The sequence below is a fragment of the Notolepis coatsorum genome (genome assembly GCF_963971535.1).
Source record: "Notolepis coatsorum genome assembly, chromosome: 14".
NCBI lineage: Eukaryota > Metazoa > Chordata > Actinopteri > Aulopiformes > Paralepididae > Notolepis > Notolepis coatsorum.
In genome coordinates, this window is record NC_140178.1 from 21012167 (window position 1) to 21033114 (window position 20948).

The window sequence follows — 20948 nt, forward strand, 5'->3', positions numbered from 1 at the left end:
TCACATTAGATTAAGTCGAACTCAACGTTACTGCGTTAAACTCTGACACTTTAGCATTCTATTCGCATGCGGTTCTCAATGCTCTATTTAGATGCAAGGTTGCTCACTTCACTGCACGTTGTATGCGTGGTGAAGGCTTGGACACTGAACTTGAACTACTGCTGTTTTACACCTGCGCCGTATTTATACGTAAGGTGATTATCTAGTGCCAACCTCAGTTCTGTCTCGTATTACTGCGCAGACTCTGGGCATGTAGCGACATGCCCGGAGTTGCCTTTGAACTTGCCGTTGGGGGCTTGGTCGTTGGCGCCTAGGGGTCGCTGTCCAATAGGAGAGCGAATATTACTCTGGTTTGTACACAGGTAAAGGGATATTCCGTGTATATATACAAATAATATACAAGGGATATCAAACGATATACAAATATTATACGAGGGATATCAAGCAATAAATATATATATTCGGTTTAATCTGACCCTTTGTAACACTATGCAATATACTAATATACAATATACTATATAGTGCAAAGCAGAAATGGGATGAGGTACAATTTAGGTACAATTTACAGTAAGGTGTACTGAGGTATGGGTTGTAGTGCAAATTCTTTGCCAATAAATATAAAGTGTGTCTAGGTGTTCTAAAGTGTGGAGAGTGAGTGCTGCAGTGTGTTGTTTGTTTAAAGTGAGTGTGTGCGTGTGGATGTGTGTGCTGTGAGTGCATTTGATGGTTGTTGCATAGGGACCTGTTGGGGCGGTATGCAAATTGCAGGGGGTCCAGGTTGATGGGGAGGGAGGAGCAGATGTAGCCCTTTACTAGCTTCTCAAAGCACTTCATGGCTATGGAGGTGAGAGCTACAGGGCGGTAGTCGTTGAGGCAAGCAGGCTTGGATTTTTTGGGTACAGGGATGATAGTGGACTTCTTCAGACAGGTGGGGAAGGATGACAGCCTGTTCCAAGCACAGGTTAAATATGTCAGTGAATACCGGGGCCAGTTGGTCGGCACAGACTGTTAGGATGCGGCCGGGGATGCCGTCCGGTCCTGCTGCCTTCCTGATATTCACTTTCTTAAAGGTCCTCCTCACCTCATGTTCTGTTACCCTGAACACTGAGTCTCCATCAGCAGACCCCCCCCCTCCATTACAGTGGCTTGTAGGCTGGTGTTGTTATTCCCAGCCTCAAACCTCGCATAGAAGGTATTGAGATCATTTGCTAAGGAGATGTCACTGTTCAGTTTGAGGGAGGTGCCTTTGTAATCTGTCATCGTTTTGAGGCCCTGCCACATAGCTCTAGAGTCAGCCTGTTCAAACTGAAGCTCAATTTTATTCCTGTAGCGCCTCTTTGCTTCTATTACTGTCCTCTTTACGTTGTATCTCGCCACCTTGTGGTCATTCATGTTGCCTGCCACAAGCCCGGCGTTGTATGCTGTGGTGCGCGCTTTCAGAGCTTCACGGACGGATTTGTCTACCCAGGGTTTTTGGTTTGGGTAAACTCTAATTGTGGTAGTGGGGATTGTTTCTTCCACCATAGTACGAACAAAGTCCAGCACTGTCTCCGTGTAGTCATTAATGTTATCTGTGTTATCGCGTTTCAGAGCCTCCTGTGAGTTCAGACCCTCCCTCTCAGTGAGGGAGCCTCCTTAGAGTTTCAGAGCCTCCTCCTCAGATTGTCAAGGTGAGTAGAACTTAAAAAGAAGTTCTGCTCTGTTGTATATGTATTGAGCTTGGTGGGTGATGCAACGCAGTAGAGACGATTTGTTCTTCTGCTCTGCTCCCTACTAGTAGTGTGTGTATTGGGTCAGAGCCTCCTCCTCAGTGAGTTTCAGAGCCTCCTCTGTGAGTTCAGAACCTCCCTCTCAGTGAGGGAGCCTCCTCAGAGTTTCAGAGCCTCCTCCTCAGTGAGTCTTAGTCCAATTGTTACATAGCTCAATGTTGCAATATGTCTTTTCATTCTATTGCTCACGTGGGAAGTCTCTAAGCTGGGGGTTCCCCGTCCCCTCCTTTATGGAGCAGGTTGATGGGGTATTGTTTAGGGAGTTCCCTGACTCCTCGCCTGTAATGGTCTGTTGAGTCATGGGTTTCCCCCCGTCATAGGGTACGCCGCTCCCCGTCCCCTCTTTTATGGAGCATGGTTGACGGGGTGTTGTTTTCCCTCAGCCACGTCGTACGTCGAGTTGCTAAACTCCTCTTCGCACAGTCGGATCCGATACCCTCCCGTCCACCGCTAGGGTGGTCCGGGGGCTCGGGTCCTCCCCGGTTCTGGTGGTTGTGGGGGGCCTCAGCGGGTACATTTGTCGAGCTTCCGCTCTGCTCAGCTCCTGTATTCCAGTAGACGCAGAGCGGAGCTCTGCGATAATATAACGTACAGTTATGTATATAACCATAGTTATATGAGCTTAGTGACGCTCTGCGTTGGACTTACTGAGGACCCCGTGGTCTTGCCTTTGTGGTGAAAGACTTGGGAAGGAGCTGATGGTATGGGTTCCACCGTTTAGAGGGTTAGGGTTTCCACGAGGTATCAGATTCATTGTCAGTCATTTACGCACTTATCTAGTGAATGAAGGTAACTCTGATTTGGACGCACGTCATTTCTTCCGACATGCACGTGATTATGAGCCCACCCTTGATTATGGTTTTCAATCACTGATTCGTATGATTATTATTACATGTTAGACACTTAGGGCTAGATCCACAAAGAATGGATTGCACGGTGCTAATTGCACCCTTACCTACAATTCTTTATGAATTGAAAATGGGGGACCCTGATGTAAACAAGACGAAAGTCTTTCTCTGGTCTGCATCCCCTTAACAATTATGTGTATTGAGCCGTATTGTATTGTACCCATTCATCAATTTGTTAATAACCTTTTCATTCAATCAATCACCTGCACGATGATTGAATGAATGAAATGAAATTGATTGATGAATGGGTACAATACAATACAGCTCAATACACACAATTGTTAAGGGGATGCAGACCAGAGAAAGACTTTCGTCTTGTTTACATCAGGGTCCCCCATTTTCAATTCATAGCACCGGTTCCCTTCAGGGCTGTGTGTTGAGTCCTGTCCTCTATTCACCCAGGACTGTGTGTCGTCCATGGATCCAACACCATCATTCAAGTCACGGACGACACACAGTGGGATGAGATCCAACACCGAGACGGCATACAGGGATGAGCACTAAATCCCTGATGAGCACTAAATGAGCACTAAATACGCACTGAATACATTTTCACATGCACCTTTACATACCTCATCTGCCTGGCCACACCCCCATCCGGTCCCCTACATAAGCAGGGGTGTGGCCAGGCAGATGAGGTATGTAAAGGTGCATGTGAAAATGTATTCAGTGCTTAGGCTGATATGGAAGTATATTCCAGTAGACGCAGAGCGTCACTATGCTCATATAACTATGGTTATATACATAACCGTACGTTAACCTTCTGTAGTGTGGTAGTGAAAGGGTTAACCTTCTGTAGTGTGGTAGTGAAAGGGTTAACATTATGTAATGTGGTAGTGACAGGTTTAACATTATGTAATGTGGTAGTGACAGGTTTAACCTTCTGTAGTGTAGTAGTGACAGGTTTAACCTTCTGTAGTGTAGTAGTGACAGGGTTAACCTTCTGTAGGGTGGTAGTGACAGGGTTAACCTTCTGTAGTGTGGCAGTGACAGGGTTAACCTTCTGTAGTGTGGCAGTGACAGGGGTAACCTTCTGTAGTGTGGCAGTGACAGGGTTAACCTTCTGTAGTGTGGTAGTGACAGGGTTAACCTTCTGTAGTGTGGTAGTGACAGGGTTAACCTTCTGTAGTGTGGCAGTGACAGGGTTAACTGAAGCTCCTGCTTCGGCACCATGAAAGCTCTTTCTTACCCATAGAAATAGAAACTCGTTATTCCACACCGATGTCCTTACCACTACTAAAGAAATACCGTTGCCATGACAACGGCCACTAGTTCTCTGGTTGCATTGATGTGCGATGGAATTCCTCTGCCTCCCGACTCTTGCTCTCATATTCTGTCTTCCACTACGACGTCAAGCCTTTTCTGTCTTCTGGGTGTGTGAAAAAAGAACCTGCCGCTGGCTTGTAGAGGGTGAGAGGTCGTCTGCAGGCGTGTTGAACATGAATACACAGCCGACCAGATAGCATGAGATATCCCTCTCTCTCTCTCCCTCTCCCTCTCCCTCTCGCCGCGTCCTCTCTCTCTCTCTCTCTCTCTCTCTCTCTCTCTCTCTCTCTCTCTCTCTCTCTCTCTCTCTCTCTCTCTCTCTCTCTCTCTCTCTCTCTCTCTCTCTCTCTCTCTCTCTCTCTCTCTCTCTCTCTTTCTCTCAACAATGTAAGATGTATGTGGAGATCAGTGTTAAACAGTCTCCTCTCTGGACAGTCAGGAAGGCGTTATAAACATGTTTGACTGTTATTACAGAATACAGTGTTATTGTTTGGAGAGCGCTTGTCATTCTAGTTGTGGCGTTTGTTTAGCCTTTCCACTTGACTCGAGTAACTCCAGCCGCTAGTAATACTCAACTGTTTCCAGTGTTGACTTGTTAAGTTTCAAGTTTCAAGTTTCTTTAATAGTTGTCATACAGAAGTACAGAATACTTTCATACAAAATGCTTCTTACTGTTACGCTCCAGAGACTGTGCTAGACAAGATAGTATCAAATAACATAGTATAGCATGTAATTTAGAAGAAGAAAATGAGGTCACAGTGTTCGGTATAGACATATGTACAATGTTCTGAGTTACCATATAATATACAATACTATGCAGTGTACTAATGTACAGTACTATATAGTGCAAAGCAGAAATGGGATGAGGTACAATTTAGGTACAATTTACAGTAAGGTGTACGAGTTGTAGTGCAATCCTTCATCAATAAATATAAAGTGTGGGGAGTGGGTGCTACAGTGTGTTTGTTTAAAGTGGGTGTGTGCTATAAAGTGTGTGGAGTGGGTGCTACAGTGTGTTTGTTTAAAGTGAGTGTGTGCGTGTGGATGTGTGTGCTATGTGCGTTTGGTGGTTGTTGTTGTGTAGTGTTCATTGTTCGTTTAGCAGCCTGATGGCCTGGGGATAGAAGCTTCTTCTGAGTCTTTCTGTCCTCGCCTTGAGACTCCGGTATCGCTTGCCTGACCGCAGCAGTTCAAAGAGGCAGTTGTTCGGGTGACTGGAGTCTTTAATGATTCTCTTAGCCTTGCCCTTGCAACGCTTGTTGTAAATGTTCTGGAGGGTGGGGAGCCCCCCTCCAATTGTGCGTTCGGCTGAACGTGTCACTCTTTGTAGTCTGCTTCGGTCTTGTGCAGTGCTATTCCCAAACCAGGAGGTGATGTTGCCGGTCAAGATGCTCTCTATTGTACATGAGTAGAAGTTCTTAAGGATCTTCTGACTGACTTGGAACTTCCTTAGGCGCCTGAGGAAGTAGAGGCGTTGTCGTGCCTTCTTCACAACACTGTCAATGTGTGTGGTCCATGTCAAGTCCTCGGATATGTAGGCTCCGAGGTACTTAAAGCTGTTGACTCTCTCAACCGGTGCCCCGTCGATGCTGAGGGGGCTGTAGTCCTTGACCCCCGACCTCCTGAAGTCCACAATCATCTCCTTTGTTTTGCTGACGTTCAGGGAGAGGCTGTTTTCCTGGCACCATCCCGCCAGGACCTTGACCTCTTCCAGGTAGGCCCTCTCGTCGTTGGCAGAGATCAGGCCCACCACCACTGTGTCGTCAGCAAATTTGATGATTGTATTGCTACTCCGCTGAGCCACACAGTCGTGTGTGTACAGGGAGTAGAGGAGGGGACTCAGAACACAGCCCTGGGGGGCCCCTATGTTGAGGGTGATGGATGAGGAGGTGCAGTTGCCTGCTCTCACTGACTGTGACTGTCTGTTATTATGATGCCATCAAGTTTACCCTCGTCCCTGGTCTATTGTTGGTTCTACTTGTGGCTGTGCTGTCTGATGCCTGGCAGGTGGGGGTGTGCTGTCTGAGGCCTGGCAGGTGGGGGTGTGCTGTCTGATGCCTGGCATGTGGGGGTGTGCTGTCTGACGCCTGGCAGGTGGGGGTGTGCTGTCTGACGCCTGGCAGGTGGGGGTGTGCTGTCTGATGCCTGGCAGGTGGGGGGTGTGCTGTCTGATGCCTGGCAGGTGGGGGTGTGCTGTCTGAGGCCTGGCAGGTGGGGGTGTGCTGTCTGACGCCTGGCAGGTGGGGGTGTGCTGTCTGACGCCTGGCAGGTGGGGGTGTGCTGTCTGACGCCTGGCAGGTGGGGGGGTGCTGTCTGACGTCTGGCAGGTGGGGGTGTGCTGTCTGAGGCCTGGCAGGTGGGGGTGTGCTGTCTGATGCCTGGCAGGTGGGGGGGTGCTGTCTGACGTCCTGGCAGGTGGGGGTGTGCTGTCTGACGCCTGGCAGGTGGGGGTGTGCTGTCTGACGCCTGGCAGGTGGGGGTGTGCTGTCTGACGCCTGGCAGGTGGGGCTGTGCTGTCTGACGCCTGGCAGGTGGGGGTGTGCTGTCTGACCAGGGGAGGAAACTAACTGTTTGGCTTACCAGCCAACTGGCGGGTAGATGATTATTTTTTTTACCAGCCAAACAGATTTTGTACCAGCCAAAAATAAATCGCGTATGTGTCCCCCACCGGCAGCCCTTTCTTCTCATCTAAACTGCAGAGACAAAATGGGTGATTATTAGCTTGTTAAACTGATGTTACCGTAACCACCAGTCCCCACCCCACCTACCCAACCCCCTCCAATGTACAGTTTCTTCCCCCTCAAATGTATACTCTTTTTAGAAACTCTGTCTCTTAAACAGTGTTTCCAACGCCAGGGTCTATGTGACAGGCGTTGTACTCTTAAACAGTGCTGTATTTCTGTAGATCTGTATGTCATAAATGTCTGGATGGAACAGTACTGTCTATCTGTATGTCATGTATGTCATATATGTAATGATGAATTGAAAATGGGGGACCCTGATGTAAACAAGACGAAAGTCTTTCTCTGGTCTGCATCCCCTTAATAATTGTGTGTATTGAGCTGTACTGTATTTATAGGAGCCAAAGCACTCATAAGTTATACCTTATTTCTATTGGCTTAGTTGCCTACACTGTTAAAGTCTACATTTCAGAATCCAATGGGGCTTAGCTGTATATTTAGGTTATTGTATTATATTTAGTGAGAATGTTTATTTGTATAACCTTACATTGAAACGGCATTAGGAATATTGATTGGATTTAGAGCCGGCGAGTCTGCGGTGATTTTGGAGACTGGGAAAATACAGTTTTCTTAACTTGTAGTAGTAACGTGAATAGTAAATATATTTCGTGGCAGTAAACAGCCAAACACGTTTTGGTGTAGGAAAATAGCTTTAGGATCACTTCTGTAAAGAGGACGTCACTTCGCTGTGGAAGAGAAATAAACCCTTTTGGATATCTTTGTTTTACACTGTGGCTGTGGCTGTGGACATTATTTTCCTGCTATCAATGAACGTACGAGTAAGCAACTTTAACCAGTAGAGTGGACCGTCGGCCCTCATAGTATTGTACCCATTCTGCACTCTGTTAATAAAGTTTTCAATCAATCAATCAAAACCACCGTAGCTGGCAGTGGTAACGGTTAGCGAAGTTAGCTAGCTAACTTGCTGGTCGGGGAGCCCAGCATCTAACGTTCGTTTGCAAGCAAGCTACAGGTAGCCATAGATATATAGCAATAGATGGCTTACCCGCGCTGCTGGCCAACGGAGACCAACGTTGCCACATGGTGGCCATCTTGCAAGGGTGGAGCACACCCACTCATAACATGCATGTCTATGGTGCATGTACTCTAGCAAGATGGCCGCCACTGAAGGTCGCAGGAGACTCCGCCTTGAGCCATCTAGTGTTTTATATCTATGTTGTGACTAGGCTCCGCCGATTGTCTTTACTCGCAGAGTGGCGAGTGGTCTTCATGAATCACTCGCCAAGTCGCCAAACATAAAAAATACTCGCATTTGGCGAGTAAAATGGCCTAATTTCCTCCCCTGTGTCTGACGCCTGGCAGGTGGGGGTGTGCTGTCTGGGGGTGTGCTGTCTGACGCAGTGGCGGCCCGTACTATCTACTGTTGGGTGGTCGCAGGGGGTTCACGTTAGGTCGAGTTGAAAATGTAACGTTAATAAATGCTCTGGAGCAATCTCTCTCTGTCTCTCGGATCAATCCAATAAAATAATTAACACATGTATATGTTGTCATTTTAAACAACTCACCATTCATTCATTCATACATTATGCATCAGCAGCAGCGAAATTAATGTTATAGTTCACAACACAGAAGCGCGTTTTGAAGCGCTATTATCATCTCAGCAAGCACCGTCAATACTTTCCGTAGCCGCATTTCTCGGAGACACAGGAACACAGCATCGCTGTGTTGAGAGAGCGAGAGAGAGAGAGCGAGAGAGAGAGACTCACTGTTTAGTTTAAACGTCCAGGGCAGGAGGGCTTGATAAAGTGTATAATCCACTGTCCCACAGTCCCAGACTGTTGATGTATATCCAGACCACTGTCCAGACTGCATCCGCCATATTATAGCTTCTTGTTAGCCAAGTGTTAGCACCACACAACACAAGTACTGTGATGATTTCTTTGCCCATTTCTGCGTCGAACAGACTGCAAACTACCTGGCGTTCTATCGCCATGCTCTAAGACAAACTCTAACCTTAACCAACTTTGAAAGAGTGCCTAAGCTTAACCGTCGAAAGAACTTGCCGTCACGCTCTAAGACAAATAGCTGCATCACAACAACACAAGTTACACAACAGCTACAACAGAAACTGACGTCGGCCAATCAGAGAGCGTCTCCGCGAAATGCGGCTACGAAAAAAAAACTGACGTCGGCCAATCAGAGAGCGTCTCCGCGAAATGCGGCTACGGAAATTATAGACGCTGCTAAGGCTGCTGGCTTAGACCGCTTCAAATCGCGCCCGGCTTCCATCATAATACATCATATTTCAACGCACAGCGCGTTACGCACTGATTGGCTGCGACGGATACAACGATGAAACAGTGCACGGCGTGCACGCGCACTCAGAGCGCTATTGCGTCTAGCCCGAGACGAGAGAAATAAGGCTAGGAGAAATGAGGCTACGGTAACGGAACGTGAGTCACTTCCTGTTCAGGAAAACGATTATTTATATTTGATATTATTAACGTTATATTGTGCATTGTAAACACAAACATACTTAAAATGAGTAAATATTATTCATTTTAAACATGTTTATATTATTTATAGGGCTATAAAACAAAAAACAAAAAAAAATGATTTCTTGTTCATCTCTCTTTTAACCAGGGTTAACCAGGAGGGGCGGCGCCCGAGCGCCCCTAGTGGCGAGCCGCCACTGGTATGACACCTGGCAGGTAGGGGTGTGCTGTCTGACGCCTGGCAGGTGGGGGTAGGGATGCACCGATCCGATATTGGTATCGGTATCGGCCGCCGATTTCAGTAAAATAGCTGGATCGGGTATCGGTAAAAAATATATATATATCGCCTGGCAGGTGGGCGTGTGCTGTCTGGCAAGTGGGGGAGTGCTGTCTGACGCCTGGCAGGTGGGGCTGTGCTATCTGACGCCTGGCAGGTGAGGGTGTCAGGATCCGTCTGCCCAGCCTGGCTTTGTTCCCCCTCCAGTTCCAATAGTACCCAGCTGCAGCCGTTCAGACCAGCGCTTACAAGCCCCGCACATACAAGCCCGCACATAGCAACCCCTCGCTTCCATTGGCTGATTTTGGTCACGTGATTTTGGGTCACGTTGCACGTTGCACTGCGGGATTGATTGATTGATTGATTGAAAACTTTATTAACAGATTGCCGTATGATTTGGGTCACGTTGCACTGCGGGATTGATTGATTGATTGATTGATTGATTGATTCATTGATTCATTGATTGATTGATTGAAAACTTTATTAACAGATTGATTGATTGATTGAAAACTTTATTAACAGATTGCCGAATGGGTACACGTGACCACAGGCCCTGATTGATTGATTGAAAACTTTATTAACAGATTGTAGAATGGGTACACGTGACCTGACCGATTGATTGATTGATTGATTGATTGATTGATTGAAAACTTTATTAACAGATTGCAGAATGGGTACAGTGACCGATTGATTGATTGATTGATTGATTGATTGAAAACTTTATTAACAGATTGCAGAATGCAGTACAGCTCAATACACACAATTGTTAAGGGGATGCAGACCATGCAGTACTGTTACATTTGTGACATACAGTAAATATATACAAGGGGGAGGGAACTGTACATTTATGATGAATTGAAAATGGGGGACCCTGATGTAAACAAGACGGAAGTCTTTCTCTGGTCTGCATCCCCTTAACAATTGTGTGTATTGAGCTGTACTGCAGATATATTTCAATTGCCTTACTTATTTACATAAGTATTATAGGCCTACAGCAGTATTGTACAGACAGTCTGTGTGAAGTCTGTGTGGTTATCCAGCTGCACAAAGGCAGAGCAAGAGGCTCTACAGAGGGTGGTGATGATAAAGCCATGATAAAGACCTTCAATCAGCTGAAGGGGAATCCCTCCAAGCTGCTGTCAGCGCTACACATCTTCGGCCGCTCTGGTATCAGCCATGCATCAAAACGTGCACACGCACTCAGGCGAGTCGCTAACCGTGCTGGGCCAAGTATAGCGGCTCAACCCACCTCTGTTGCCCGTCGTAAAATGAAGCTCGGGGGTCGACGACGGCTCGCTGCGGGGAGGCCGAAGAAAAGTGTGGTGAGCACAGACCATCGCTATAGTTTCCCAACAGGAGTAAAGTCTGGAACGCACCACAGCCTGTCACAAGCAGTAGAGATGTGTCGTAGCAATCCGAAGTGACATTGACCACCAATATAGCATGTGCATAAAGACCCAGTGCCTCATCCGTAGCTAATATTGCACTACCACAGGACCTAGCATGTCCTACCATGCTCTGTAAATAACTTATGTACATATACCGATATGCCCTACTCTGTTTACTTGTTTTATTGCACAATGTCGTTCTATTGGATTCTATTATATGTTATTACTATTGTATTATGCACATCTTTGCGGGCACGACCACCCGCATTTCATTTTTTTTTTTTTTTTTTATATTTTTTGCACAAATCTCTCCAATATTCAAAACATCTCTTTCCACATCACCATATGCAACTTCCAAGATTTGCCTTTTTCTTTTTTGTAAGAACATACAAAACATGTAAAGGACTCATACAAATACATTAACAACTGACATGGAAAATAAAAAAGACTTACGAAAAAAAGAAAAATACTATACTATACATTGTGCGTATACATCCCTGATATATATACTTTGCATGTAGACCGATCTACCTGCGAGCAGGTATGTGCTGCATCCTCTATCGGGATGCCACCCTTCTCCATATTGCATGTGAGAGAAAGCGTCCCAGACACATGTAGGTGTGCATGATAGCATGCATGCATGTGTGTCTCCAACATATGTATGTGGGTACGTGTATCACGTAAGCATGTGTACATGCCTCACATGTGTGTGTGTGTGCATCTTCCAGGTATGCGACTGTACTCCTATCTCTTGTGTGTGTCTCGTATCCATGTGTGCCTCCGCCCCCTATGTGAGTGTATATCTCAGGTGTGCATATATATGTGCGTCTCAGCTACGTATGTGTGTGTCTCCTATGTACATGTATATCCCCCATATGTGTCAGTGAGAGCCTATACCTCAACTATGTGTATATGTAGGTGTGTGTATGCCTATTTCCTATAAGTGAGTATGTGCATGTATGTGTGCCCCTGACATGTATAACTTAGCCTTGTGCATATAAGTGTGTGTAAACCTATTATGTACACATACGAATATGTGTATCCTAGATACTTGTATGCGGCTAAACATGCGCATATGAGAGTGTGATAGAGACAGTGACCATTCCATAGATATACCATCCGGACATAAAATCCATGTACATACATATATAACACATTATAAAGTACAAGTACCATCAGATCAGATCCCCTTTTTCATATTCATCCTTGATATCATTGTAACCCCACCTTAATCATTTGTCCCCAGACCGTTCAGTCAGGTGTAGAAAACTGTCCCATAAACGTGTATGCAAATAAACAACTTGTGACAAATAAAACTCTTGACTTGACCACCAGCCTCTCTATCTAAATGTTATATTGTTAACTGTCTAGTTAGGCATTAACTGTGTTAATCTAAATGTTATATTGTTAACTGTCTAGTTAAGGCATTAACTGGGTTAATTAATCTAAATGTTATATTGTTAACTGTCTAGTTAAGGCATTAACTGGGTTAAGTGGGGAGTGCGTCATGGTACAGTTTCAGTAAGTGGGGAGTGTAAACAAGTTGAACGCGTCACGTGAAATAACGTTACGTGAATAAACATATAACGTTACAATGTACAGTTTCTGACAGCTGGCTGTGTTGTGAAATGTGCATAACGTTATGAATAAACCGCGAAGTCACGCGAAATAACGTTATAAACGCGAATCTGGTAGTATATTTATTTGTATCTTCTTGAGATGATAACATTACATCCGCATTTTACCGCATGGCGAGCTAAACCAATCAGAGAGGGGCTTCGCTCAACCAATCAAAGAGGGGGCTGCAGAAATGGAGCCCAACCAATCAGAGAGGCGTCTGCAGAACCTCAGCCATTGGGTGGGACCCAAATCACGTCACCAAAATCAGCCAATGGAAGCGAGGGGTTGCTATGTGCGGGGCTTGTATGTGCGGGGCTTGTAAGCGCTGGTCTGAACGGCTGCAGCTGGAAGCATCTCTCCAGTTCGCCTGTACGTTAATGCCAAGCAAGCAGTGCAAAAATGCTTCCGCATTCGTCACCGCACGCTAGTGCGGTAAAGCGCCCTTCTTTTCAGACAAATGCTACCGTGCGTGCACCGGCGGCGGCGTGCTCGCTCAGGTGCGTGCGTGCGCCGGCGTGCTCGCGCGAGGTGCCCGCGCATGCGCATGAGATCCCGCCTTGAGCGGAGCTCAATATATATAAGTCACCGCCCCTTATTCAGTATCTACCAATAGCTCAATTGGCAAGGACACATGGCTGTGGATCCTATGGCTTGTTTGCTGGCGAGTTCGAATCCCATCGAAAATATTTTTTAACGTGATTTTTTTTTAACGTGTATTATTTCGCCGGTTAAGGTTATTTCGCCGGTTAAGGTTAGGCATGGTTAAGGTTAAGGTTAAGGTTAGGCATTGTTTCGGAGTTGGTTAAGGTTAGAACGGTTAAGTTTAGGCGCTGTTAAGGAGCTGGTTAAGGTTAGAGTTTGTCAAAGAGAATGGCAATATAATTTCTATGGTTAAGGTTAGGCATGGTTTCGGAGTTGGTTAAGGTTAGAACGGTTAAGTTTAGGCGTTGTTAAGGAGCTGGTTAAGGTTAGAGTTTGTCAAAGAGAATGGCAATAGACAGCCTATTTCCGCGCGACCTGGGCGCTGGGCGGCGGAAAATGAAAGGCGCATTACTGCATGCCACTACAGTAAATTTTTGCACTGCTTGCTTGGCATAAAGCTACACGCCTCCAGTTCAGAGATCCTGCCCTGCACCCACCAGACCCTGCCCTGCACCCCCCTCTAGTGGACTTTTCCCGTTACTCCCGTTACTACCACTGCTATTGGCAATTAATGTGTGTATCCTCCATATGTCCTTAATGTTCAATGTATTCTCTGTGGTGTTGTCTTTGTTACCCACTCTGTTTCCTGGTCTGGTCTAGTGTGTTGTCTTTTGTATTTTGTATGTATTGTTAGTCAGTCCTGTCATATATTTGGTGTCATTGTTTGTCGAACTCGATTCTTGTACCGGATCTCCTCTCTGGTAAACAAGAACACCCTGAAGACTCTGGCAGGAGCACTCATTCAGGGGTACTACGACTATGCTTGCACCTCATGGTACCAAAGCACCTCAAAGGCGCTAAAAACAAAATTACAAACATCTCAAAACAAACTGGTCAGACTACTGCTTGACCTTACTCCTAGAACCCACCTCACCCCTGCCCACTTCGACAACCTAGGATGGCTTAGAGTAGACGACAGAGTACAACAACTTGCAATGGGCCTGGTCTACAAGATACACTACACGACCAAGGTACCCATGTACATGTCAAAATACTTCCCAAAGGTCAGTGAATACCACGATCACAACACCAGAGGGAGCTCCACAAATCATGTCAAACCCAGATTCGGCTCAAATAAGGGACTAAACACGTTTCGCAATTATGCCACATCAATGTGGAACGCCCTACCCAAAGCTGTAAAGGAATGTGGATCACTACCCACTTTCAAAACCTCTCTCAAGGGACACCTACGGGAGACTGCAATTCAACACTGGCCCCTGTAAATATCCTAACCCAATCATTCCAACCCCCTCCAATGTACAGTCATTTACCTAGTATGGTTTTGTCAATAGTTCAATGTACAATTGTGTTTGTTTGTACAGTGTCTCCTCCCCCCCCCCCTCAATGTACAGTGTTACTTGTTTATACAGTATGCCCCCCGCCCCCCCCCCCCCCCCCCCCAACCACCTCCAATGTAAATTACCCAGTATGGTTGTCAATATCCCAATGTACCCAACCCCCCCCACCCAACCTCCAATGTACAGTTTCTACGTCAAATGTATATACTCCCTTTTCTTGACTCCTTCTGTATCACAAACAGTACTGTATTTGCAAATCTGGTATGTCATAAATGTATAGATGTAGCAGTACTGACTATCTGTATGTCATGTATGTCATATATGTCTATATGAATTGAAAATGGGGGACCCTGATGGAAACAAGACAAACGTCTTTCTCAGGTCTGCATCCCCTTAACAATTGTATGTATTGAGCCGTACTGTATTGTACCCATTCTGCAATCTGTTAAATAAAGTTTTCATTCATTCATTCATTCAGTCAGCATGTGTTGTCTGTCCAGGTGTTGCTCGTTGTAATTAGTCTCCCTATATATTCTGTCAGGTGGGGGTGAGCTGTCTGACGCCTGGCAGGTGGGGGTGTGCTGTCTGACGCCTGGCAGGTGGGGCTGTGCTGTCTGACGCCTGTCAGATGGGGGTAGGGATGCACCGATCCGATATTGGTATCGGCCGCCGATATCAGTAAAATAGCTGGATCGGGTATCGGTAAAAGAAATATATATATTGAATTTTTTTTTATTTAAATTTTTTTCTTTCTTTTTCTTTATATAATAAATAAAATAAGAAATAACCATTCAGTACATTTATATCTATGTGTTAATTTGTTACATTTAGTTTCACTAAGTTAGGAAAGTAGGGCTGTCCTCGACTAAGGATTTGGATGGTCGACTATGATTGGCCAAAATTTGCAGTTAGTCGACTATTGGTAAAAAAAAGAAGAAAAAAAAAAAAAGTATAATATAATATAATAGATTTTTTTTTTCATTCCATTTGGGCTGTGGGGGGTGCTTAATGTCTGAAGGAGTCGACTGAAGGCTTCTTGTCCTCTGCAAAAGCATGCAATTGGTCCACTGATGGATACATCTTGATATTTGTCTAGTCTAGTGTGTTCATTAGATTGGTGAAATCCTCTTTCAGTGCCTCTGTGCCTGTTTTCGTAGGCAGTTAGCCTCTGGTATGCGTGCCATTAGCGTTAGCCACGCTTCTAGGCCTCTTTTCTTTTGGAAATAATGAAAAAAAATATATTATAATTATTAATTTTTTTTTATATATTTATTCGACTAAGAGGTTGGCCAGTCGACTGCGGCTCCTTTCGACCGATTAGTCGACTAATAGGGGGCAGCCGTATAGGAAAGTAATGTTTTAAGTCAAGCCTGGTGTTGTCTTGCACAAAAGAATGATCCCAGTCTCTTCCACACAGTGACAGTGAGGCATACAGTTTATTAATTGAATGAATGAAGTTTATTTTCTGTCTTTGTTTACAACAAATCAAAAACACACTTGTGATCCTTTACAATTCTTAAAAACAAAATATATGTTTAAAAAAATGTAAAAAAAAAATGGATAAAAAACAAAAAAAAATGAAAAGAAATATTGGTAATGGGTATCGGATCGGTATCAGCCGATACCCAAACCCAGGTATCGGTATCGGGACTGAAAAAGTCGGATCGGTGCATCCCTAGGTTGGGGTGTGCTGTCTGACGCCTGGCAGGTGCGGGTGTGCTGTCTGACGCCTGGCAGGTGGGGGTGTGCTGTCTGACGCCTGGCAGGTAGGGGGGTGCTGTCTGACGCCTGGCAGGTGGGGGGGGTGCTGTCTGACGCCTGGCAGGTGGGGGTGTGCTGTCTGATGCCTGCAGGGGGGTGCTGTCTGATGCCTGGCAGGTGGGGGGGTGCTGTCTGACGCCTGGCAGGTGGGGCTGTGCCGTCTGATGCCTGGCAGTAGGGGGGTGCTGTCTGATGCCTGGCAGGTGGGGGTGTGCTGTCTGACGCCTGGCAGGTGGGGGTGTGCTGTCTGACGCCTGGCAGGTGGGGGTGTGCTGTCTGACGCCTGGCAGGTGGGGGTGTGCTGTCTGATGCCTGGCAGGTGGGGGTGTGCTGTCTGATGCCTGGCAGGTGGGGGGTGTGCTGTCTGACGCCTGGCAGGTGGGGGTGTGCTGTCTGACGCCTGGCAGGTGGGGGTGTGCTGTCTGACGCCTGGCAGGTGGGGGTGTGCTGTCTGATGCCTGGCAGGTGGGGGCTGTGCCGTCTGATGCCTGGCAGGTGGGGGGGTGCTGTCTGACGCCTGGCAGGTAGGGGGGTGCTGTCTGACGCCTGGCAGGTAGGGGGGTGCTGTCTGACGCCTGGCAGGTGGGGGGGTGCTGTCTGACGCCTGGCAGGTGGGGGGGTGCTGTCTGACGCCTGGCAGGTGGGGGGGTGCTGTCTGACGCCTGGCAGGTGGGGGGGTGCTGTCTGACGCCTGGCAGGTGGGGGGGTGCTGTCTGACGCCTGGCAGCCGGTGGGGGTGTGCTTGGGCTAGGGAGAGAGGACCCTGCTTGGGTGGATGCTGGCTCATTTCTGTGATTTCCTTTTGGTCTGACCTTGGGCACGATGATGTATGTATGTACTGTATGTATGTATTATTTATGTATGTATTATACATACATAAAATCACAATTATTAAACACGATTACGATTGATTTGAGAACATCATATGACGACAACTTTGTTTGACTTTTCTTTTCGACCAAAGGCTGCCTTTCTGTCATCTTCTACAAGTAACCAGATGCTCCCTCCTCCCTCTCAACACGAGCTAGGGGGGAGGGCAGAGCGCACCGCTGTGAAGGAAGGGTGCGCTGCATTTACAACAAAAACAGACAAATGAGAGCAACAGAACATATAGCATTCATGATCGTGGGAAGACAAAATCACAATCTAAATTTAAATTAAATTAATCACCCAGCCCTAATATGTACTGTATGTGTGTGTGTGTGTGTGTGTGTGTGTGTGTGTGTGTGTGTGGGTGTGTGTATTTAATCTTGATTTTGTTTGTGTTTTGAAGAACATTTTTAAATAAAATAAATAAAACATGTATTCCCAAAACTACATAGCAGAGCTATAAGATGGTGATTATTTTTGCCGTATACAGCACATGCATGCTTTCAGTGTACCCACAACGAACCAACTGAAAGAACCATAATTTAAATCGTGGGGGTCGGCTCAGTTTAATAATAAACTATAGAATAACATATCAGTTTCTCTGTCATCTCTCTACCACGCAGACAACTGTCTCTCGCTGACAACTGTCTCTCGCTGACAACAGTCTCTCGCTGACAACTGTCTCTCGCTGACAACTGTCTCTCGCTGACAACTGTCTCTCGCTGACAACAGCTTCAGAATGTTTTATTCAGTGTGACGGACTGAGGAAGCACAGAATAGCCCACATCACACAACTAACAGATGACCTGTGTGATAGAAAGTGACACATGAAAAGGCTTGTGTGATGCTTTTTTTGTATTGTCACAATAACAGGGCAGTATCATGCTTAGCCGTGGTGACTTTAGATTACAGTAATATTCAAACGATTCAATGATAAAGATGTAGTGAGTATCTGTACCACTGGTACAGATACCGTAAATTAAGTACTCAATGAGCAAGTTTGAAGGACTCAAAGATGATCATCACTCCCTGTGAAGATTAGACCCAGTCTCTCCATTATAAGTCCCTCTGAGAAGATGACTTTGGAAGATATTATTTTAAATGTGTCTCTGTCTCATCCTGCTCTCTTCTTCTCCTCTGCAGACCATGCAAGTGGCGCGGTGCCCGACGGACGAGCTCTCGCTGACGAACACCGCCGTGGTGAGCGAGAAGGACCTGCAGTCCGGACAGTGAGTTGTTGTTATCATCTGTTATCTGTCCATCTATTCAGCCATTTATCCATCCGTCCATCTAGGGGTGGGTGGTGGAAATCAGTGCCACGGTAGAGATTTGATTCCATCAAATGTACCGGGAGAAGTCTACTTTTAATTGTTATTGTTTTTTGTTACTGTAATGTAATGTACTGTAATGTTGTATGTTGTGTGTTAGGACCCCAGGAAGAATAGTCTTTCACCCATGGATGTAGACTAATGGGGATCCATAAATAAACAAATATCTTTTAATGTAAAATACAAATAATAATAATAATAATAATAATAATAATAATAATAATAATACATTTAATTTGTAATGGACTTTTTGTTCACTAGGATCCCAAAGTGCTACAGATCATTGAAGTAGAGAGAGAGCGAAAAAGAGAGAGAAAGAGAGAGAAATAGTCTCCCATTCCTATTAAAACATAGTTAAAAAATAATTATTAATAATAATAAAATAAAATATAAAATACATGGACGTATGAGAGCTGGAAACGCTTTACTCTACGTTATTTTCCTCTTTACAATACAACTACTCGGTTCGATTGGAATCTCAAATTAATGTGTTAAAAAAAGAGATTAATGCCATTTTAAAACAACAATCTGAAGTTCAAATACGTAGCACATGACAACAGTATTACTTTCATGGTTCTAAACCAAGTCACCTACTAGCTATGCAGATATGAGCCAACCCAAAATTTGCAGATATCCCTACTATTAAGGCACAGCAAGGACTTGTTACAGACCCTAAAAAAATCAACGAGACGTCTTTAGTTCATCCTGATCAGACTGGCTTCATAAGAGGCCGCTTGATCACGGATAATATAAGACGGTTATTACATGTGCTAGATGCCAGCAAGGATGACACCCCACCTATGCTGTCCCTGGATGCGATGAAAGCCTTTGATAGGTTGGAATGATCTTATTTATGGGCAGTACTAGAAAGGATGGCGTTAGGAAAAGGATTCATTGATATGATAAAAGTATTATACAAAGACCCATCGGCCATGATTACAACAGGTATAATCACCTCCGAAATCTTTCCGGTATCGCGCTCTTCCAGACAGGGTTGCCCTCTTAGTCCCGGACTATTCGCTTTATCATTAGAGCCTTTAGCACAATATATAAGACAATCCCAATCCATAGAACCAATCGCAATTAAGGGCACACAACATCATCATAGTTTATATGCGGACGACGTAATATTGTTCATGCAAAACCCTACCACCTCAATGCCTCATCTTCTCAAGTCGATTGATGACTTTGGCAATCTATCGGGATTTAGGATAAATTGGCCAAAGTCGGCCTTCCTACCACTTAATGCACCTGCAAAGAATATACTCCTTCCAGAAAAAATACCAATGGTAAAACACTTCAGATGTTTAGGAGTTGAGGTATTCCCTACTATAAGCCAAACGGTGAAGTACAATTACACAAAATTCCAAGATAAGATCAAATACGACTTTGACAGGTGGTCCAAACTTAAAAACTCAGTACAGGCACGAGTATCAATAGTTAAGATGGATGTTTTACCTAGAATCAACTTCATTAGCTCAATGTTACCGTTACCCCTTCCTGATGGTTACTGGAAAAAATTACACTCCACCGCATATAAATCTATTTGGAATAACAAACCTGGTTTGACTCCCAAGCATCTGTATCCTGGAGAAACTTAGAAGAAAATATAGTAGCACCACATAGACTGCAGGACATAGTATACACCATATTATCAATTAAGCAATGCGAATAGAAATTTGGCCCCCTTTTGTGAAACACAAAAAAAATATTCTAACCAATATAAATGGCATAGCCATACTCCCCTATTCAATAACAATGCACTCCTTATTGGAAAACGACCTATCAGATACCCCAAATGGGAAAAGCAGGGCATACACACATTGGGAGATGTTTTCAACAAACAGGGTTTTTGTAGCTATCAAGATATACATAACAAATTTAACCTCACCAGTTCCACATATTATTTTTACGCACAGTTATTGGATTGTTTGAAGGCTCATGGAGTCCCATTAAGGATACCAATTGAGCACCACAGATATCACAAATTCTTCTATGAAAGAGAGACATCGAGAGGCTTCGTATCTGATTTTTATCATCACTTACTAACGTCTTCGTATGGAATCCTTCCCCTAGACTCAGTCTGGAGGAGGGATATACCAGACTTGGAAATAGATTTTGATTGGCAAAAAGTCTGGGCAAACATTTCAATTGCGTCACGCAACCCGGACCATCAACAAATTAATCTTAATTATATTCATAGGACATACCTGACTCCTATAAGATTGAACAGAATGGGACTTAAACAAGATTCTCTATGTTCCTTATGTACAAATGGGGATGAGGTTACATTTATGCACATGTATTGGGATTGCCCACCGGTTAAGATATTCTGGGAAGAAGTGTCCCAGCAATTATCAGAATTCTTATTTCTGAACATACCTGTACAATTCTGTATTGCTGTTGAATGATGTTTTTCAGTTTGCAGCCCCTATACAGCTAAAGAGACTAGTTTTATCCGGTTTCACAGCTGCTAAAAAGCTGATAGCATCACGATTGATTCAACCGGATAAAATGTTCCGGAAGGTATGGGTTCTTACCTATCTCGATGTGATTTATCTAGA

The 20948-nt window shown here is 45.1% G+C and overlaps 1 protein-coding gene across 1 annotated transcript in view; it reads left to right on the top strand.

The window, feature by feature from the left end:
- Positions 1 to 18202: 18202 nt before the first annotated feature.
- Positions 18203 to 20948, top strand: part of LOC311240458 (vesicle-fusing ATPase-like) — a gene marked incomplete at both ends in the record, with an annotated part of 69406 nt that continues 66660 nt past the window's right edge. The window contains one exon of the mRNA XM_084329038.1: positions 18203 to 18285. Coding sequence (XP_084185164.1) covers positions 18203 to 18285 — 83 coding nt within the window. The remainder of the gene's footprint in view (positions 18286 to 20948) is intronic.